Source organism: Vidua chalybeata, chromosome 12 (assembly GCF_026979565.1).
Source record: "Vidua chalybeata isolate OUT-0048 chromosome 12, bVidCha1 merged haplotype, whole genome shotgun sequence".
NCBI classification, from domain to species: Eukaryota; Metazoa; Chordata; class Aves; order Passeriformes; family Viduidae; genus Vidua; species Vidua chalybeata.
The window spans coordinates 9264285-9285916 of NC_071541.1; the positions used below are offsets into that span (position 1 = coordinate 9264285).

Sequence of the window (21632 nt, forward strand, 5' to 3'; positions counted from 1 at the left end):
TTGACGGGACTTGCAGTTCCGACGCACTGGCACCGGTCCCGGGGCGAGGCGGGGGGCACGGGGGGACAAGGCACACCCGGCGGGATACCGGGCACTACGGACAGCGAGGGACGGCGTTGGCAACGGGGGATACCGAGCACGAGGGACACAAGGCAGTAGGGCACGCCCGGGGACACCAGGGAGCGGAGCGCTAGGGACAGCAGGTGATAAGACAGGCAGCGGGGGACGAGGCACTTCAGCGCACAACAGGCACTCGAACTCCGGGACTTGCACGTCTCGCCCCACCAGCACCAGGGCACAGGAGAAGACAGGAGGCACCAAAGCGGCAGGATTTGCACCGGGGGACGCGACACAACAGGGTGCTGCCAGCAGCAGAGCACACGAGGCAGCAGGCAGCAGGGAACACTGTGTCCCCAGCCGCTGCTGTGGAGTGCACCCGGCAATGGCACCGGTCCCTGAGCGATATTAGGGGATAGCAGGCACCAAGTCACACCAGAGAACAGTGCAGCACGAGGGCACCTGGGGCAGCAGCGTGCTGGGAGTCCTAACAGCCCACCGGGGACATGGTGCCCTGACTCACCAGGGGGCAGAGGGTCCCAAGGGATAGCAGGCAGCAGAAGCGAGTGGAGTTCAGAGAGTTTAATGAGCGCAGGACAAACCCCGATTCCCCCCCATCCCCCCACCCCCCAGTGCCTGGCCTGGCCCACACCCCCAGGCCAGGCCCCCCATGACACCCTAGTCGACTTCTTCCATGCTGCTGTAGGAGGGGGCTGGGCGCTCGGCGGGGCTGGCAAAACGCTCGGGGAGGCCTTCCGCAGCCAGCGGCGGGGCTCCTTCGGGGGCCAGGCCGGATCCAAACGGCACCGGGGGCAGACCCTGCAAGCAGAAGGTGGGCATGAGAGGGAGACTTGCACCCTGCCCACCCATCTCCCTCCCTTGCTCCTGGGGGGCTGGAGAGGTGCCTGGCGGGGACACAGCCCCACATGCAGAATGTGCAGCCCCTGGGCTTCGAGAGCAGCAGCTGGTGGCAAACCCCACGGCAGGGCAGAGGGAAGCAGCGTGCCCAGGGCCGCTGGAGGCAGCCCCTCCGGCCCAGCAGGAGAGCCAGGCCGCAGCACACTCCTGCCCCAGGGCTGCTCAGCCACTGGCGGTGTCGGAGCAGAGCCCTGCACCCCAGTATGGGCGGCAGTGACAGGCCACAGACAGGCTGCCAGCGCCTACCGGAGGTCTGAGGAACAGAGCAGGGCCAGAGGGGATTTCCAGGGCTGAGAGCACCTTGTCAGGCCTCGCTGCCGGCCACCCACCGCTGATGAGGGCAGGCAGGTGCAGGCAGGTGCAGGCAGCAGCTTGTGGGCCCCAACCCTGGGGTGCCAGCACCAGTTGGAGCAGAGGTCAGCCCACCGGCGCCGGGCACTGACTCAGACCCACGAGGCCAGCACTGTGGGTGAGCGGGGGAAGTTGCTGAGACCCAGGGCTGTAGACAATGAGGCAACTGTTCCAGGACAGGCACCTCATGACCACAGCACAGCCCTCCTGGGCTCCCCAGCTGGGACGTGCTTGGGAGGGGAGTAAACCTCAGCATGTGGAGGAGGGGTGTGGGACAGAGGTAGGGGGAGTTCAGCTGAGGCCCCGGCCTAAAATGCAAACGAACCCTTTCACTGCAAAGCATCCCTCCCAGGCCAGCTGAGGGCACTGCCAGTGGAACAGCAGTGGAGACGGAAAAGAAAGTCACAGGGCTCTGAAGTCACCTCTCACACCCAAATACGCCAGAGCTGCGTGAGCCACGCTCAGCCAAGGGCAACACGTCTCAATGTCAGACACCGTTGGAGTAGCAGCCTGTGCCCCAGCCTCAGGGGACTGCCTGCTCCTGGCCCTGCTGGGCTCCCTGCGCCCTGCACGTGTCCCGTGAGGCTACCGCTCCACAGCTGGGACTGGAGACCAGCCTGTGCCTCATGGCATGGGCAGGCAGAGCTCTCCCCTGAGCCTGCTGCCACACAGGGTGCACCAGGCACCCAGCAAAGCCCAAGGGATGGTCCTGGTGCCAGCTGGGTCACAGAGTGGCCTCAGGTGACCCCATTGTGGAGTCCTCGCCTCTGTGTGGGAGTCCCAGCACACAGGACAGGAATGCTGCATTTCTTTGGAAAACCTGGCTTTATTAATGCACCATGGTCATATCTGTGCTCCCTCCATGCCTCTCCCACAGCATGGGCAGCTAATACCCTCTCAAATGAGGTGCTGCACCACGCTGCCCTGAAGAAACTAACTCCCCCAGATGCTGCCAGCACACAGCCCCATGGACTGGTGGGAGGCAGTGACCCGCAGAGATGAGTGCTCACCATGGGCACCTCAGTCTGGATTGCCAGGCTCCCCAGCAGCCATCTGGGGCTCAGCAGGGAAGCACACAAGCCCTTGGTGACAAGCCTGTCCAGCCCCAGCACAGGAGCGCGGCACACACGCTCCCAGTGCACAGGCAGCTGGCACCAGAAGGCTCAGCAGAAGGCTAGCAGGGCAGACTGGGCTGGCCAAGGACCGTGGGTAGCCCCAGCCCCAGGGGAGCTCAAGGCTCCTGCAGCAGCACAGCTGAGAGAGGTGGCCAAGCCACAGCCCATGTCAGGGCATCCTGCCCTTGCTGCAGCCTTCCGGCAGGTCTCCACTTCCTTCTTGGGAGCCAAGCAGAGATGGCTGATGTGCCCACAGGGCTCTCAGGCCCCAGCAACAGTGCAGCAGCAACGTCCCTTCTTGAGCAGCAGGTAGCCTTGAGGCCTGCCCCACTCCCAGTGGGCAGCAAGGAAGGGCAAAGGAGCTTCTGGTTCTTGGCTGTGCCTTGGCAAGGTAGCAGGCTGGCCACACAGGCCTGCCAGCTGGCACAGTAGATGCCAGAGCAGACAGACAGGAGCCGACAGCCCCATGTTTCCCTTGGCGAGTCTCTCCCAGCAATTTCTGTCCTGCTGCCTCATGTCTTCGTCTCATAGCGTCCTAGGACGGCGCGTGCCCTGGCGGCCCTGCTCCCGCAGCTGGCCACGCGCCTGGGCCTATCTCCAGCGGGGCTGGTAAATGAGCGGGTAGAAGACGTTCAGGAAGAGAGCCACAATTGCAGCTGTGGTGGCCAGGACAAAGTATCTGACGCAGCCTTCATCTGGGTGGTGGGGGGTGCCCGGAGTTCGCTTCTGGCCACAGGGCCTCCAAGAGTTTCTTGCAGGCCTTTGGGGTGCCTCAAGCTGCAGGTCTTGTTCTTCAGCCTCCAGTTCCTGCCAGATCAGAGAAGCCTGCGATGTGGAAACCTGCGTCAGCACTTGGAGAACACAACGGGCAACACCCCTTGCCATCCCCCGGGGCAGGCGGCTGCCTGCAAGCCCAGCCCCGTGCCCAGCCAGCCCGCCTCCCCATGCAGCACCGTCGCGGTCGCGCCCGCCCCCGCAGCTCTTCAGGGTCTCTGGTGTGTGGAGCTCCGGTGGGTGGCTCTGTGGGAGGGAGCATGGGCAGCTGCCGGGCAGGGTCTTCACGGGCCTGCAGGGAGTGAAGCCAGCAGCTGGATCCCGATGGAGCAGATGCACTTGCATTGGTGGGTCCAGGAGGCAAGGGAGCAGGCAGCAGCCAATCACAGCCCAGCTTCTGTGATCCCAACAGGATCTTTCAAATGACAGCCAATCCAGAGCCAGCTGGAGCAGCAGGAGCAGGAGGCACAGTGCCAGTACAGCCAGTCACAGCTCTGCTTTGGTGGGTAGGAACGCTCTGACAACCAATCGTAGCCCAGGTTCCAGGAGGATTTTCCACAGGCAGCCAACCACGGCTTGGCCCTTCATGGTGGTGATCATGCAGAGCAGCCAGTCAGGGAGCAGGTCTCTGAAGGGCACCCAGTGCCATGGAGGGTGCAGGTGGTCCAGGGTGCTTGGGGACCTGCTGAGCCCCACTGGGATCCAATGCATCCCATTACCGCAGGGGAACCAGTGCTGCCAGGGGCCCAATGAACCCCAGTGCCACAAGAGCAACCTGATGAACCCCAGTGCCATGGGGCATACAGTGAGCCACCATGCCAGTTTGTTCCCTGAAGGCTCTCACCACCAGTGTGTGAAAAGCAGTGCAGCTTTCTCGTTGCTCAGGCTGCCCCTAGTGAGTGGGGCTGCTCCAGGACACACACGCAGGGCAGGAACAGCCCAGGCAGGCAGACACCAGCATGTCAGACAGCCTCACTGGCCTCAGAGACAGACAGCTTGTCCCTAGGCAAGAGGGCAGAGCTGGGATGCCTAACCAGCACTGGGCCAAGGGGAGGATGAGCCAGAGGGGCAGGGAGGCCAGGCCAGAAAGGCCCCTCTGGGCACACATGTGCAGTCATGCTGGAAATGAACTGAGCATTGTCCTCAGACTCTGCGGGCCCACAGAGGTGCTGAGCACGGAAGGAACGTCTGCAGCACAATGGTGCATGGGATCTGACCAGGTGGGCACCAGCCTCGGCCTTCCTGACTTTGACAAGAAGATCAGTGCAGCCATTCCCTACCACTGCATTCTGAAAGCACGCTGCCATCTGGCCCACCCCCAGTCCCTCCCTCCCAGGCCACCCAGCAACAGAGCTCGCTCTGGCAGGTTTCTCTACAGCACCCTGTGAAGGCTGCCAGGCCTCTGGCTCAGCACTGGCATTTACCTTTTTTGCACTTGGCTTGGCCCTGAGTTGAGCCCCAGCAGAAAGTGCTCCCCACCCTGCCTTGAAAGTGGCTCTGGAGGGCAAGTTCTTACTGCTCCCTGGCACAACCAGATCCTACTGCACTGCTCACAACTCTTCCTCCAATGCAGACCCCAGTGAGGCTGTGCCCCTTTTTCCTCTTCCAGTGCCCTCCCACCAGCACTTCCACACTGATGATGAAAACCTGCTCCCCTGTGATCCCTCGGGACAGGGACTGTCCCAAGCCCACAGTGAGAACACAGCAAGACAGGCTCCAATGCCCAGCTGGCACAAGCTCTTTGGTATCGAAGGGGTACAGGCACTGCACCACAGCTGCACCAGGCTCTGTGGGTGCAGGTAAAGACAGGCAGGGCCCCTGCATGCAGGCCCCTGAGCACATTTCAAGGCTCTGTGGCTCCAACAGTGGCGAAAGAGACGCAAGTGCTCACCTGGCTGGCAGCAGCTTCGGCAGAGGGGGTGCGCTCGGCGCGGTGGTCTGAGGGATGCCCTGGCAGGGGTCTCTCCACAGGAGAGTTCCTCCGGCGGTAGAAGAGGACATAGGCGTATCTGGTCACCACCTGGCTCTCATCCACGGTGGTGACTGTGCTGTCGTCAAAGAGCCGCCAGCCTGAGAAGGAGGAAGGGTTAAGCAAGCAGGCAAGTCATGGCTGCAGGAGCAGAGGGGTGGCAGGGGTGGCAGATGCTCACCCACGTCGCTGCGCTGGCTGTTCTTGTCGTTGGGCAGGCGGGCGTACGCTGTGTAGTGCCCTCCAATCATGCCTCCATAGTGGTTGATCACAGCATACAGGTCATACATAGGCAGCTGCTGCTCACCCTTCCGCCCAATGCAGAACTTGCTCAGGTCCAGGCTCCTATGGAGAGACACAGTGACCGTCAAGGGTGATCAGTGTTATGCAGGCTGCATTGCAGGTCAGCAGAGGCAGTGCCAACCCAGACACATCATCCCCTGGGCTCTCACCGGACGGGAAAGTCCACCATGTCATTGATCTTGTCCCTCCAAATAAAGCTGCGGAAGGAGAAGCGCTTGAGCTGGATGATGAGGACGTTGGGCAGCCGCCACAGCATCAGCTGCTTGGAAGCCTCACGGTGCTGCTTGCACTTGGGGCAGTACCTGGGGGAAGAGTGTGCTTGTTACTGGCATGGAGAGAGCCTCAGTCCTTGCAGCCCAGCTTAGCCCCAGGGTCCCCACATGCAGGGCTGGCAAAGGGTATGTGGGAGGGCTCAAGGGCAGGCCAGTACAGTCCTGCAGAGCACTAGCTTTGCTCCCTGCTGGCTTAGCCCTTCCGAGTGCACAGGGAAGGCCAGCCCATTGTTCCTGGCTGCCAGTAGAAACAGCATGCAGGCTCAGGCAGCTCCTGGGAAACCCCTGCTGCTGTCTGGGCCCGTTGGCTGGAACCCACCCTGCTGCCTTCCTCACCACGCTTCCTCTGGGGCCAGGACTTCAGGCTTCGTGAAGAGATTGAGGCACTGCTCCAGGGTGAAGTGGCCAGCCCGGGCTGCTTCGCTGGCCGAGCCTGGATCCTCTACACACTCCAACTCCTTAGATTCTACCAACACAAATTCCTTGAGGCGCTCATTGTTCTTCCACACCAGGGCAAGGGAGCAGTCATCTGTCAGATCCAGGGGGGTGTCACCTGTGAAGGGGAACAGACCTCACACAACTACCGCACCAGGCTGGATGAGGCCACCTTGCTGGAGCAGTCTTGCCCATCCCAGTTAGATACAGAGATCAAAAAGTGCAGGCAGAAAGAGACAGGTACCCCCTGGCCAGGCTGATCATGCAGAGCCCCTCAGCCTACAGGGTTGCAACACTGGCACAGCCCTCTCATCAGCAGCACCCTCACAACCAGTACTTGGTGTGGGCATCCCATTCAAACAAAGGAGTGACCCAGAGATCACAGACCCTCTGAGAATACATGAGGTTGGAAGGAATTGGCCTAGTTGTGAGGAGAGCAGGAATGTCATGCCCAAGAAGAGCTTCTAGACAGAGGCTCTGTGCAGCAGAGCCCTTCCCTCCCCTGTCAGATGCAGCTTTCAGATGTCCCGGTGTGGACACCTGGGCTCATCTTGTGCCAGGCAGGCTCTGGCACCCTGGCCAGGCAGATCCACTACCCTGCCAGAGGCTGTAAGGAATGAAGATGGTGCTTTACAGGGTTCTGGCTCACCTTTATCTTCCAGCTTGTGCTCTCGGTTGGCAGCATCGATCTTAGTGATGTAGAACTGTGTGGCGCGGGCACTCAGTGAGTCTGGAGTGTGTTGGTACCCAGGGATGGCAGCTGTGAATAGGCAGAGACAGATTTGTGGTGGCACTGCCTGTCTGCCCTGCGTAGGGGCCAAGAATTTGCAGCGCCTCCACCCCCACCTCACATGCTACGGCCTTGAAGGGACACAACCACGTGCCCGTGTCCTTGACTATTTTTAGCAGGCGCCTGCCCCTGGCAAGCTGTGCTCCTCTGCCTGCCTTGCCCCTTCACTGCACATTGCTGCCATCCTGAGACGAGTGTCTGGAAACGTGACAGCCAGGCAGCCGAGCGCGAGAGGCTGGTCCCATGCAGCTGAGTCACCGCAAGCGAAGTGCTTTGCTCACAGCCCCCAGGGGCTCAGCCTGCACCAGCTCTGCCTTGCTCCCACAAGACTTCTGCCAGCCCCCACCTTCCCACCTCTCCCACAACAACACAGCACTCCAGCCTCTCTCTTCATCAGGTCTCTGCTCTACACCCTGGGCTTTGCCAGGGCAGGGCAGAGCGTGGGTACGCAGGCATTTCAGGTGAGGCAAGAGTGCCAAAACAAAGCTCCCATGGCCTCATCTGTGTTCCCAAGAATCTTCAGACCAAGCTCACAAGGGGAGAAGAGATGCTGTGCTGGGAGGTCACCCCAAGGAGGGAGAATTGCCCGAGCTCCTGGCACAGACACAGCCAGCACTTCAGCACCTCTTACCTTCTGGCTTGAGGGCTCTCTCATAGGACGGCTCCTTCTCACAACAGCTGTCACCCTGCGACTCCATGTGCTCAGAGAACCCTGAATCCAAGCTCAGGAGGGAACTCCTGGCTGTCAGGACCTTGCTCCGGACAGTGGTAGTATCCCCCATCTCTGGCTGCAGCTCAGGCACAGCTGGCGAGAGCGGGGGCTCCTGAGGGAGGCTTGAAACCCTGTCCCCATCTCCCAGCTCAGGGGCAGAGGTGGCTGCTGCACAGCTGCTCTTGGCCACGGGCTCCAGCTTGTCTGAGTGCAGAGGCTGCAGCCCCTGCTCCGGTGACATCCGACCCAACTGGAATGGAGGCTGGAACACGCTGACTGAGTACCTGAGCATGGAGGTGGGAGTTAGAGCTGGCCAGACACGGGGCTGAGCTCAGCTCTGGAGCAGAAGCACCCTCCTTCCCTGGACTCTCACCTTGCATAGCCCTCCAGCAGCTGGGCCAGGCGGGCATAGGTGAGGCGGGACTCGGGCACACTGATGAGGAAGGGGAAACCGATGTTCTCAGGACGGCACGAAGCCTTGTGGTCTGGCCAGTGTGTTTTCTGACACGCCCTGTAACACACATAGACCCTGCTGAACTCAGCATCCTTGAACAGCCTGGGAAGGAGCAGTGCAGGGCCAGATGAGTGTGCTGGGGACAAGGGGAACACCAGGAATTAACTGGCTACATCCCAAAGGGCAGATCCATCCCACCTTCTCCCAACAGGCAGAGCTCTCCCATCCAGCCCTTCACAGCAGGAGACCCTCCATCCCTGCCAGGCACCAAGCCAACTCACACGTTGCAGTAACCAACTCGATAGCACCTCGTGCAGCGCCTGAGCTTCTCATCCTCTGGCAGCTGCTTCTTCTGGCAGGCTGCACACTTGGCGACAGGGCCACTGGGCACCTGCGGACGCTGCAGGAGAAAGGACCCATTGGACAGGGAAGGGCACCTGGGCAGGACAAGGCAGCCTCAGTGGGCATCCATGCTCACTGTAGCTAATTGCCCTCGTGTGCAGCTCTGCCCCTCCTGCTCAGTCTTCCTGCATCCCTCCCAGTAGTCCCAATATGCCTTCTTACCTGCTGGACCTGAAGCTCCACCACACGCTCCTTGGCCAGCTCTGGGGACAGCACCTCAAAGCAAAGCAGCAGGTCCGTTGGCGAGACTGTGTCTAGTGAGTTAGATGGCAGGAACATGCGGTGGAAGTGATTCTTGATCACCTGCCGGGAAAGCAGTGGAGCATGGCCGTGTGAGGGCTGCCCTATGTGTCCTCTCCTCAGAGAGCCACAGACCTCGGCCTCACAGTGAGCTGTGGGAAGAGCAGCAGCTCAAGGATGCTGTGCTCAGCTCACCACCTCACAAGGGAAAGATGGACATCCCCAAGCCCTACTGTGGTGGCCTAACCCTCCAGAGCAGGTATCTGCCCAGCGCTCTCACCTCTGCCAGGCGCAGGTTCTCTGGTTTCACACGCACGCTGTGGGCAACTGAGTCTAGCACCTCCATGGCACTGGAGTTCTCCTTGCTGATACTCACAAGGAACTGCCACCGAGAAAGTGCCACATTAGTCACACCACACTAAGGCACGCGGGCCCTTACTTAACACACGGCTTAGCTGGTTGGCACACGACCAGCTGCCTGGGGCACCTCCAGGAGCCTTCTTAGGCTCCCTCCCCAGGGTAGAAGGTATCCTTTACCTTTATGGGTTTCTTGTGTGGCTCCTTTGCAAAGTAGTAGACAGTCAGCACCTTTTGCTTCTGTGGGAGGGGCACAGGGAGGTACAGAAAGGGGTCAAAGGTAATAGACACCTGCAGATAAAAAAACACACTCAGCTGTGGGAAGTGCTTGTGGCTAGCAGCAGATCCAGTGGACCCAAGATCCAGCCTTGCCCTGTGAGGATCAGGAGCCTACTTCTGCACAACCAGGACAGGGACAGAACCTTCAGGGCTGCCCTACCTTGGAGCACATCGGGCACACGAGCTTGGATTTGTACTGGCCCTGGAAGAGGTCTACTATGAATGAGTCGTTCCTCATCTTGTGTCGTTGCCAAGCCTCCTCAGCTACCACCTGCAGGAACAAAAGGCTTAGCACCTCATTAAACCACCCAGGCTGCTCTCCCAGTGACTTTGGGGAAGGAACACCCTCACCTCATCAGGCCTCCCATCTGAGTCAACAGTCTCTGTGTAGGGCTTGTTCTGGATGCGGTTGAGGTCCTCGTGCAGGCCATCAAGCAGGAAGGCCATAAATTCCTGAGCATCATGCTGGGCATAGCCAGTGAACTGGCTGGCCTTGCTGGCCACAATTGCCTGTGGGGAGCACAGTAGTCAGGGCTGGTCAGCAGACCCCTGGCAGCACTGCCTGCCCGATGCACAAACCCTGGCTGCACCCACACACACACACAGCTCTCTGTGGCACTTGCAGGGCAGCCATGTGCCCACAAAGGAATGCTGGGGACCCACAGCAGGTCCGGCTGAGCACCAATGCCAAGGGCCCTACCTTCAGTTTAGAGGGCTGGAAGGCATGGTGTGTGCCCTTCCACAGTGCTCTGAGCAGCATGGCAAAGCCAATGGCCAGGCGTCCACCCGTCCCCAGCGGGTTGTTGTAATTGATTTCTGACTCAAAGGACCGATCTGTAAGAAATGCAGGAGCTCAGGGTGGCTGCTGGCTTCATCATCTGAGTGGCCAAGCTCTGCTGGGCTCCCAGTGTGGGCTCACCATGGAAGTAGTCACGCAGCTCCCGGGTGTTGGACAGGGACTGGATGACACTGTTCATGAAGCAGGTGTTGCCCAGGTTCACCAGCCCCGTGAAGCCAGGCAGGCAGACCTTCTTCTTCTCATCCTCATCTTCATCATCCTCCACGCTCTCGGCACTCACTGGGCTGTGTGTCATTGGTGGCACCATACATGTCGGTTTGGGCTGCCAAAGCAGAGGCAAGTGTGAGTGTGGCACTCAGGGAGTCTCTCTGGGAACACCAGAGGAACTCAAAAGCCCAAGAAAATCCCCAGAGAGGGCTGAAGCCATCACACCATCTCCCACTTGGACTGGGACAAACAGGCCAACAGCTGCCCCCAATCCTGTCAACTATGACTGAGGGGCATCACCTCCTCCTCCAGGAGTACTTCAGTCTCCAGAGTGGCACTGAGGAGGTGTCTCTCTTTCCCCTATCCAGGTCAGACCCAGTGTGACCACACTCACCGAAGGAATGTGTGGCTCTTGCTTCACTGCCAAGTGCTCTGGGGCTGTACGGGCTGCCACGCCATCCAGAGCCCCATCTTCCACACGTGGCTTCTCTTTGTCACTGGTTCGGGCCTCTTCCTTGCTGGAGAGGGGGTGCTGGTTACTGCCAGGAGGGTTCTTATCCAGAGGGGTAGGGCCTGTAGGCATGGCAACCTTTGCACCACCCACTGCACCTTAAAAAGGGGGAAGGGTGGGCCTGTGGTTAGCAGCACCACACACTGCCCACCGTGGGGCTGAACTGCTCAGTCCGCACTTGCACAGGCTCTCTCCATACCCATGAGCAAGGGAAACAGCAGTGCCCTTCCCCTATCACTTGGCTCACACCCTGCCTCACACCCCTCCTACCTGCACCCACTCAGCCCCTCTCCTTCCCCACCATTCAATGCCAGAGGATGCAGCACCAGCTGGCAGCTGGTAGTGGTGAGGAGGGCCCATGCCCGCTGCGGTGCAGCGGGCAGGCAGGACGGACACGAAGGCAGGGTGCAGACCTCGTGTGGCTGGAGCCTCCAGCCCCCCCCAGCGCTGGCTCTGGCGTTTCTTCAGGCAGACATCAATGCGAGACACCGTGAAGTTGTACGTGCACTGGTCCGGCTCAATAAGGTTCCTGCAAGGCACGCAGCAAGTCAGAGGTGCCCCAGACCCCACAGCAGCCTCAGACATGCCAAGGCCTTTGCATAGCAGACCCATGGCCTCCAGGCAGTAGGGACCCTGCTAGCACTAATCCTGAGGTAGCCCTGGCAAAGCAGGGTGGAAACCCTTGAGCCTGGCCACACTGAGCACACAGAGCCCCTCTTTCTGACAGATCCATTCTGCTTGGCTCTCTCCTGCTGCACATCCTACCCAAAGGGCACACAGGCTGGTCTGGCTCTGTCCCAAGAGCTCTAGAACAGCTTGGGGCAGGCAAGGAGACACTGGGAGACACTGCAGGCAAGGAGACACTGGGATTTCCTTCCCTGCAAGCAGCACACAGCCAAGGCAGACCAGGCTTAGGGCACCAGTGTAGCATGGTGTAAATGAAACCTCCAGATGCAGAAACAAGCATTCCCTGTACAAAACTGCCAGATGGGACTGGTTCCTGCTCCAGCTCTGCACTCTCACCTCCCCTGCCCAGGTGCAAGTTAGAAGGACAGGAGTCATACCTGAGTTTCACCTGCCACCGGAACACCGTGTGGGGCCCACAGCCAGGATGGAGACGAAGGAAGTTCGAATCACTGCAGAGAAATTGGGAGTGAGCAGAGGTGAACAAACAAGTAGCCCAGCCACAATCAGGAGCTCTGCAGCAGCCTGGCATCATCCCGAGGCAAACTTGTACCTCGTCTGGAACACTAGTGTGAAGTCCTGTTCCCGGAACAACACCTTGGATGTCTCCTTGTGGATCTCCTTCACATAGACATGCACCACCACCAGATCATTGCCCTTCTCATATGAGTCATTCTTGACAAAGGTCAGGCTTACAAAAGGCTCTGGCTCTGAGTAAGGAAAACCACGGAGAGAGAGATTATCTTCCTTGCATGTTGGGGATGCAAGCTGACCCAGGAAAGGTCCTGAGCAGATGGGCCTTCCTAACCAGGCTCACCCCACGGGCTCTGGCCACTCACCATCAGCTGCTGCTTCCAGAGCCACGTCGTCTTTGGACCAGTCCCTCTTCTCACCATCTCTGCCCATGGGAGGGGTGGCCACTGGGATGGCCTTAGAGCTCTCTCCCAGGATAGGCAGGCAGTCCCGGCTCCGCAAGGCCTCAGTAGGGCTGCCTGGCTGCAGGACTCTCTTCTCAACACAGGTGGCAACACGGTGGGGGAGCACCTCTGTGGTAGCTGTGAGAGGTGGCATCTCCACAGGAACAGTCTCTTTGGCCAAAACCACAGCCTTTCAATACAGAAAGACGCAGTGAAACACAGACACTGTCACCCCTGAGCTGCCCTGGCCCACCCACTGTGGCTCCTGCCAGCCAGTCAGACACAACTCCATACCACCTGCTTCCCCTGCACATCCCATGCCAGCTCAGCCCCACTAGCACCACAGCACAGCAACTGCAGGGTCCTCACTTCACCCTCTCCTCCACCACAGGTCCTCCTGTCAGCCCTCAGCATCCCAGAGCCCACCCCATCCTTATTGGCAGGGATGGGTCCTGCATCCCCTGCACAGGGCAGTGGAAGCAGGGTTACCCTGTCCAGCCAGGTCCCCAGGTACCTTCTCGAGTGGCACTGCGAGGTCTGCAAGGGCCGCAGGTGCATCGACCTGGCTGGCTCTGCCACTGCGGCGGCTGCTGGCCCTCCCACTGTGCCCTCTGCTGGGCTCTGTGCTCCCAGTGACCCTGGCATTCGGCTCCTCTTCAGTGGGAGCTACTTTGAGGTATACTGCCCGCTTGGCACTGGGGCCACTCTGTGTCCCTGGGCTGGCTGGGCTTTTCCCTCCCAGGGCCTCGCTTCTTCCTGGAGCACGTTTGGGGTTGGAGGGCTCCCGCCGGGATCTTGGTGGCTCTGTGCCTTCAGCCCTCAGCTCTTCAGGGGTTAACTCTGCAGAAGCAGCCTTCTCCTTCCCGTTCTCCCAGCATGCAGCCCCTTTGGCCAGTTCTTTGGATCCGTCTTTCCTTTTCTTCTGTAAAAAGCAATGCAGCACAGTGGGAAGGTACTCAGGTAGCACCATCTTTCAGGCTCCCTATCAACCCCTCACTCCCCCTTCCCAGAATGCACCAGGACTCTACTCCAGAACCTGGAAATGCATGGCAGGCTGAAACAGGGGTACAACTCCCTGGGACAGAGGCAGATGGCTCATGCAGCACGCAGATGAAAGATGTGCCCCACATTGCTCCCTGGGCAGCTCAACAGCAGGGAGCTCGGAGCTCACCCCAGCTCCCCAGGGCTCCACAAATTCCCTTAACAAACAGATTATTCCCTCCTTACCAGAAGTGAAGACCAGTTATGGAGTGGGATCTTCTTCTGCAGCACAAGCTGTAAAAAGTTGCCCTTCTTGCACTGGATCTTGCTGCAGGAGCTCTCAATCTCCTCATAGAACTGACAGCTCCACTGGCGCCCGTCTGTAAAGCAGAGGGGAACCACTACCTCAGGCAGTGCTCCAGGCAGCTGTCACCTAACCCACAGCCCCCTTTCACCTGCCCCCAGGATGAAGGAAGCACTCATTCAGAGCCAAGAAAGCTGCAGGCAGGCTGCCACCATACCCCAGGAGCCTTCCAGGGCTCCAGCCAGCTTCCCTGAACTTGCTTTGTACATCTGGCTGGCCTCCTTCCCAGCGGGAAGGCCCTGGGCCTCCCTGCCCTCAGGGGCACAGTCACTTTTCCAAAGGATACCCGGGACTGACTCAGCCATCCCAGCAAGCAGGGGACAGAGACGCACTGGCGCGGCTGTGGACATTTGTTCACTTGGCACAGAGGCCAGCTCCTGCCCTCCCCAGCTCTACAATGCTCTCCTATGGGCCCTGTCTGCTGCCTGAGTGTGTGCAAGCTGAGAGCAGGGCATTGCCTCTGAGGGAAGTTTGATGTCTGCCTACGGCAACCCCGTGCTTGGCCCAGAGCTGCGCCAAATCCCAATGGATAAATGCTAGCAGCAGTTACTCCATTCCCATACCTGGTAGTTTGACCATACAGTCCGTGTCAGTGAAATCAGCACGTACATCCTCTGCCTTCAGAGCTCCAGTGCCCAAATTCAACTTGATAATGATCTCATCGGCATTCTGCTTCCAGTCCAGCAGCAGCTCTAGGAAAAGGGAGGGAAGTGTCACCCACTTGCTGGGGAATGAGCCTGAAGTGCCCACTCCTTGGCTGGGAAACGCAAGCCTGAACACACACGCAGTTAAGGAGGTCACCGCAGGGAACACAGATCATGACAATTAAAAGGGACCTGCCCTCATCAGATAGGCCACAAACAAGAACACATGTTGCAGCAGGGCAGATGAATCCCGGTGGGAACCGGAGAGATCAGAAAGGCAGTGCTGTTCTTGGCACTGCCACAAGTAGCAGTGGCAGCTGGGAAGGAAGGGTGGCTCCTGCCAACGACAAAGCAATTACTGCTTTCCCAAGGAACAAGGAAGCCACAGAATTACTCTGGGGGATTTAGGTGGACTCTGATCACAATCAGAAATTGCCACTTCCCCTTTGCATATGCAAACCATGCAGCCCAGCTGCAACCATCAAAGCACTGTACTCCTGCCAGGTAAGCGTGGCTAACACGGCTGACAGATGGGCAGGCCGGCCAACGGGCAAGTATGCTGTAATGGGTGAGAAAAGAGTGCAGCAGTGATACTCTGGTGCAGGCAGAACTTCCATTGTGTGCCTGCCAGGCTCCAGGTGTGGCCTTTGATGCCCTGAAGTCTTCAACACAAGGAAGTGATTTTGATCACCTTGATTTCAATCAGGTTTGTTCTACCCCTGGGGCACAAGGACATCCTACTCTGTCCTCAAAGCAGGCCTGTACTGAGACAGAAACCAGTCAATGCTGCCCACAAGGTGACACAGCTTAGGATGTTCCCAGGACAGCATCATGTCCTACTCAGAAACAAGCAGAGCAGGTGTCAGCAGTGAGGCATCCCAGGCCTGTGCTCAGTGGCACTGTGACACCTGAGTTGCAAGCAGACTGCCACATACCCAGGGCCTCTTCCTTTCTCTGCCCCTGGGAAGAATACATACTGTTAAGATAAACACTGAGGCAAGGCAGTGCTCATGTTAGCTCTGCTCAATGCCAGAGCACTGCACAACAAGGTGAGAGCTTCAGATCCCTTAGCAAGGGCACTCCATGGCCATGCACTGACAGCTGGCACACACCTCGACTTACCCTCCTCTGAATCCTTCTCCTGGGCAGTCTCAGCCTGCTCGAGCTCAGGGCGAGACACTGGTGGGCAGAGAAGCAGAGCGCAGGCAGGTCTGTCATTCTGTCACCTCACAACATAGGCCAGCAAGCTGATGCTGAAAATTTCACACATCACCTCGTTCTACCCTGAATCTGTGTCCAGGCCTTTCATCCTGCACGTGTTGCCCACTTCCCTCCTCTGCTTTCTCACATTTCTCCTTCCCCAGAGTCCTGCCTACAGCACTGCAGCAAGTCAGTGCCAGGACAGCTGCTCTGAGCCATACCACCATATTCCAGTCTAAACAGTATCACAATGGGAGCAACATGACAATTCTGCACCGTGTAGGCACTGCTTTTTTGAGGCACATCTCATTGTGAGCTTTTGGCATCCAGGCCCAGCTGTGTTACCCAGCTCGGTACACCAGGTCCCAGCCCCCAGCCATATAGAGGAGTCCTGTCTTGATCTGACAGAAAGAACCTGGTGTTTGGTCATGCTCAAACTAATTCTGCTGTAACCAGAGAACCACGTGGCTCAGCTGCACTTTAACATTTCCATTCCTGCACAAGCTGCCAACGTCCACATCTGAAAACCTCCTTCCAGATCAGAGTGGGGAACCAAACTGACCTGACACCTAATCCCTTCTACCCACAGAATTACCTCCAACAGCCAGAAGTGTCGCCAGGCCTGCTCTAGCCCCACAGGATAGTGAACTCTGCCAGGCAAGGGACCCAAAGTGACAGCACATTCTCCCGGAGCAGAGAAATAGTGGCAACAGGAACTGTGGTCTCCACTCAGGAATGTTCAGAGGGCTGTCGCTGCCTCTCTTGACCAGGCACAAACCAGTAGGAAACTTCTGCTGACCACCACAGCCACTGGTGCAAAGGTGCCGGTGGGGCTGGCAGTGTGAGAAGCATGGCAGTAGCACTGCGTGGAGGATCTACAGCCTCTCAACACCTCTCACAGAGGGGACAGGGGCAGCATGGCTGCCCTCAAGACATCCCCCACGTCAGAGGATGCAGAGCCAAGCCCTACCAGAGGCGCACTCCTCCCACGCGAGAGAAAGCACAGTGCTGTGCTCTGCACCGTGGGATTTCACATCGGGGACTGCGCCCGGCCGCGCTGGCACAGACCTCGCCAAGCACTCAATTACCTTGACCTATAAAACACCCTGTGATTTTGAGGTTACAATAATCATAACAGAGCAGGCACAGAAATCAAACAGCTTTCCAGAACCACAGAAAGTCTTGCAGGCATCCTGCCCGCAGCATTATTGCACCCGAAGCATCATTTTTGTCAAAGGATACACGACAGTTAAAGAAGGCATTACTCTACAGCAACTACTTCACCTGAACCACACCCTGCTCTGACTCAGAAGCTATAGCACCAGCCCTACCCGCAGGCCTTGCACTCCTGGTCATAGTGCTGCCTCCAGCTGCAAGAGCACCCACAGGTTTCAGTTCCACTCTCACTGGATCAGGGCAGATCACAGTCTAAAGCAGAGTCTAGAAACAATCACCAAGGCCAGCTCCAGACTATAGCTAACAAGACCACAGGCCCAACCTTCCTAACATCACTGCGGCTAAGTAGTGCCCAAAGAAAGGAGGTTACAGGTCCAGGGAGGACACTGTCAAAGAAGATCCCACATCACACGGGTTACCATAAGCTGCAGGAAGTGATTAGTCAAATCTGCTTATCCTGCAGCAGATGGCTGAGAGGCTCCCAGGCTGTGGGGCTGAGACACCACGGGCCTGCTCACCAGTGATGCCGAGGGGCTCTCACCTTCCTTGCTTTCCTGATTGGCTCGATCCTTCTGCTTCTTCTTGTTGGTGGCATCATCCAAGCCCCGAGATGCTCTCCTCTGGCCAGGGGCATTTGTGCTGCTGGACATCTTCAGCCGTTTGGAGGACACAAACAGCCCGCCGGGGTCGGTAACGGAGTCTGGGTCAGGGGTGCGACGTTTTCTTCCTGGCCCAGCTATCTTGGCGACTCTCTGTGGTCAAACTCTCTGGCAAGGAAGTAATGGCCTAAAGAGAGGAAAGAGCAAGCATGGCAGGAGGAGCAGGTGGAAAAGGCCCAACAGCAGCAGGATCCACTCTTTGCCTCAGGGCCAGTGCCCTTACATGACCTTCACCGTGGTGTTTATGGGAAGCCCTATGAAGCACTTAATGAGGAAACCTACCTCATCACAGCTGCTACAATGCTTACTGCCAAAAGCATGGGCTTGTCAGAGCTCCCAACATACAACCAGGGGTCTTCAGTATGTGGCACGCATTAAAAACCTGGAAAGCAAGTGTCATGCTCATGGCTCCCACTATAGCAACACTGGCCCAGAGCAGCTGCTGGCGCTAAGACCCAGAGACACAGTCGAGGGCAAGGACATAAGGAGGCCTGGATCTGCAAAACTGAGCCTCCAGAGTCAACTGGGGGAGCATGTCACACAGCTTCGAGTGACAGCTATTTCAGTCAAACAGTGTCCTCTGTAACAGCACCAGAATAGGAGCCAGCAACACCCTAAGAAGGAAGTAGGCCTGGGACAGTCTCCAGTGACAGATGAGAGCAGAGCTCCCTGGCAAAAGGAGAGTTCCTCCCCCTTCTCCCACTAGCTGGGAACTTAACCAGCATGACTGCACCTTGAATATTTATCTCCCAGCCAGTTTACAGACAGCGTCAGGGGGGCCTGGCCTGGAAACAGGACACCTCTGCTCCTCGTGCCCCAGGAAGAGAGTAGACTGAGCAAGGCATGTAAGTTGTTCACCCCTGTCCCCTTTGTAGACATGCCCTCCCTACAAATCCAGCCCAGCCGCTCGGATCCTGCCCACCCCCAGGTGCCAGCTGCCTGCCACAACTCCCAGTGCACTGTTTCACACACATCCCACGGCCTGGCTCCCATCTGAGGACATGGAGCCAAGCCCAACAACACCTTGGCCTAGCCCAGCTCCACTGAGCCCATCTCTCCATCAGTGGGAGGCAAGCTGTCCCTCGGGAACACCCTGTTCTGCTTTCACCCATGTACCAAGCACAGACCCCTTGCTGTGCATGGGCATGGCCAGTGGCAGGAGGTACCTCCAAGGGAGGCACTCTGACAGAGGAAGGACACTGCCAGCTCTGTCCTGCCAGCCCCATGTTGCCAGGGCATTTGTGTTCTAAAAATGTTCGGGGCAACAAGTAGCCCCAAACTGAGAGGAACCCCAGAAAGCAAAGCAGCCTGGTCTTGCCCTCAGCTCTGGCAAAGCCAGCCCCATGACAGGTGTTGCATCCAAACCACTTCTCTTCAGGCCAAACTGCCCTCACCACAAAGAGACACTGAAGCCAAGTGAAAAGCTGAGTCCAGCCCAAGTGCCTGGCACAGACAACTCCTGCCACCCATAGTGCAGAGGCCCAAGTGACCTGGAGACTGAGATGCTGAGCAGGGTCCAGTATCAGTTCCAAAGAGCTTGAAAGAGTGTGGGAGGGCAGCATCATCATCCCCATGCTGCTGCACTCACTGGGTCTCTCCAGGATGCAGAAGCACTTCTGGCCCCCACAGCAGGGAAAGTGGCAGTGATTCACCAGGCTAGGCCTCTGATGCCAGCAGCATGCTGTCACTCAGCTCCAGTCTCCTGGTGCTGAAGAAGCTCACCTGGGCTTGACAAACATGGGAAAGCATTTTTTGTTGTATTTCTTTTGCCTCCAGGGTGAAAACCCCAGGAGAAATAGGACTCAAGAAGCAGTGACTGCTTCATGCAGGGTCAGGAGGGCTCTGTTGCCTCCTTCCTGCACCTCCAAAGGGATGGCAGAGGATAACTGCTGGGCAGGGGTGAAAGCAAGCTCTCAGAAGGGTCTGGAGGGCTGAGAAAGGACAGGCCTCTGCCCAAGAAGGGGTGAGGAAGAGGGTTGCAGGCCTGCTTGTCACTCCTCCAGAAGCCTGCTGCTCTCATGCCTCGCTGAGGGCTCAGCTCCCTCGGGTGCTCTGCTGACAGCTATTCCTCACAGCAGGCAGGAACCAAGGGGGCTGGAGCTCTGCCCATTTCAGCTGCCAGACTGATGGCAGCCTGAGGCTGCTGCACACACTTCAAGGTTTTGGAGGAGTGAAGGCAAAGCACAGGTTACTCAGGGTTTAGAATAGGCGAACAGGAGACTTTTTGCCACCAGGAAACGCACATACAGGCAGCATGTTCAGCCCCTGGGTGCACAAAGGCTTTGGCACCACTCCTGTTGGCACGGTAGGAGTCACTGCAGGGGAGAGATGGTGAAAGGCCGCTCTGGCTAGATGCCAGGTGAACCTCTGGGAAGCACCTGATGAGCTGGCCACTCCTACAAAACCTTACTCAATCCCCAGAGCCAGGGAAGCCTGGCCATGCTGCTGCGGGGAGCAGAAGTGCCTCCCCATCCTCTACTCTCCCTGCCTTTGTGCTGTGGCGTGTACCAGACCCAGATCCAGCCGGGGTTTTCTCCTAACCGTGTCTTCCCCCCGAGCAGTTTCCCAACCCAGCTCATGCTGAGACTGCAAATATTTTGACTAGCCAGAGGAAAGGGAGCAAGAGGCCAAGGAGAAGGGCCACTCCTCCCCAGAGCAGCACCAGACCAGGAAGGAGAGCAGAAAGTGCTCAGTGAGATGCAATCTGTGTCCCCTGCCTGGGGCAGGTTTAGCACATGGCAGGAGGAGCTCCCTGGTTCTTGTCCACAGCACACCCCATCAGTGCCCAAAGGCCTTTGCAGGGGTAGCTGCAGAGAAGTTGGCTATTCCAACAACATCATCTTTCCATGGACTTTTGGATCCTCCATGTCCTAAACACAGACAACAGAAACATGTCCCTCATGTACACAAACACTTTTGTCACCTTCTTTTTCTTGTTCCCCTGAGGGACCAGAAATCCCAAGGCTCAAGCTTGACTTTTAATTGAGTTTCTGGGCATGCCTGACAAACGGGTGGAGCCAGGGCAAGCACAGAGTCCCCTGGGGCAGCTACTCCAGCCAGCACTGTCACACAAAATGTTTCCAACCCATGTGGAAATCACTGTGCCCCCAACACATTGTGACAGCAGTGAGCCCTCTGCTGAGTGGGGAACCCGGCAGGCCCAGCTCCCTCATTCTGGGGACGATCATGAATCATAGAAAGGTTTGTGCTGGAAGGAGACCTTGAAAATCACCTAGTTCCAACCTGCCGGCCATGGGCAGGGATAATGATGAGAGCGCCCACAGAGCAGCCGGCGGCCCCAGGCCGAGAGAGGGCTAAGGGACTGTGAACGGTGTTTGTGCGAGCGGTGTTTGAGCGAGCGGTGTTTGAGCGAGCGGTGTTTGAGCGAGCGGCCCCGGCGGGCAGAGCACGAGGTCACCGCGCCGGCTCCTGCCCGGGGCTGCCGCGCTCGGCCCGTCCTGCCGAGCACCGCTCCAGCCCCCGCGGCCCCAGCTCCTGTGGCCCCGCAGGTTCTCTCCGCTCAGGCCCGTCACAGGCAGCCGCCACCGCCATCCGCTGCCTGCCCCGCTCTCCGCCGCCCCGGCTCTCGTGCCCACGGGCCGCATCCCGGCCTCCCGCCGCCCCCGGGCCCTGCCCGCCGCTGCGGCCCTCACCCCGCGCTGGCCCAGGCGCCGCTCGCCGCCCCCGGGCCCCGCCGCCGCCGCCCCGGCCCGGCCGGCCCGGCCCTCCCCGCACTCACGGCCCCGCCCGCCGCTCCGGTCTGTTTGTGCCGCGCCGAAGTTCCGAGCGGGCCGACAACGGAGACAGGCCCGAGCCCGTGACGCACTTCCGGGAACCGCCGGGCACGCCCACGTGACACGGGGTGAGTCACGTGACACGGGCCCGGGGGTGGTGCCGGCGCGTTCCCGCGGCAACGGGAGCGCGGGGCGGCCCCGGTGCCGGCCGCGGGCGTTCCGGCTCCGACCCGTGACAGTGCCGGGCTGCTCCGTGCGGGTCCCGGCTGTGCTGTGCCCCCCAGTCCCGCTGCCCATTCCCGCCCCACCCCAAGCCCCGCTGTGCCCC

General features: G+C 58.9%; 1 protein-coding gene across 10 annotated transcripts; it reads right to left on the reverse strand.

The window, feature by feature from the left end:
• Window positions 1-624: 624 nt before the first annotated feature.
• On the reverse strand, window positions 625-21391 carry USP19 (ubiquitin specific peptidase 19). Of its 10 annotated transcripts, none has more exons than XM_053953410.1 (28): window positions 21310-21390; window positions 17853-17952; window positions 17453-17697; window positions 15658-15714; window positions 14455-14583; window positions 13774-13907; window positions 13061-13468; window positions 12469-12736; window positions 12183-12339; window positions 12010-12081; window positions 11359-11474; window positions 10829-11043; window positions 10348-10549; window positions 10129-10262; window positions 9780-9938; window positions 9589-9699; window positions 9330-9440; window positions 9073-9174; window positions 8715-8855; window positions 8432-8550; window positions 8070-8207; window positions 7616-7980; window positions 6844-6954; window positions 6096-6312; window positions 5637-5789; window positions 5366-5529; window positions 5107-5285; window positions 625-876 (listed from the first exon to the last, which is right to left on the reverse strand). In XM_053953410.1, exons 3-28 carry the CDS (start codon window positions 17559-17561, stop codon window positions 736-738), a joined length of 4212 nt encoding a protein of 1403 aa, XP_053809385.1. In that variant the 5' UTR covers window positions 17562-17697; window positions 17853-17952; window positions 21310-21390; the 3' UTR covers window positions 625-735. The 10 variants fall into 10 exon arrangements, with proteins under 10 accessions (XP_053809385.1, XP_053809386.1, XP_053809383.1 ...); XM_053953408.1 differs by lacking the exon at window positions 625-876 and adding an exon at window positions 907-3266 and having other exon boundaries at window positions 10829-11037; window positions 21310-21391; XM_053953402.1 differs by lacking the exon at window positions 625-876 and adding an exon at window positions 907-3266 and having other exon boundaries at window positions 21310-21391.
• Between the last annotated feature and the right edge of the window lie 241 nt (window positions 21392-21632).

What these genes read in the sequence shown, in the direction of transcription:
- USP19 (XM_053953402.1), bottom strand. Translation starts at nt 17,561, where the DNA reads ATGTCCAGCAGCACAAATGCCCCTGGCCAGAGGAGAGCATCTCGGGGC. An exon ending in ACACTAGTGTTCCAGACGAG is followed by an intron (nt 12,082 to 12,182) that starts GTACAAGTTTGC and finishes ATTTCTCTGCAG; the next exon opens with TGATTCGAACTTCCTTCGTC. An exon ending in GCACAAGCTGGAAGATAAAG is followed by an intron (nt 6,313 to 6,843) that starts GTGAGCCAGAAC and finishes TCCCCTTCACAG; the next exon opens with GTGACACCCCCCTGGATCTG.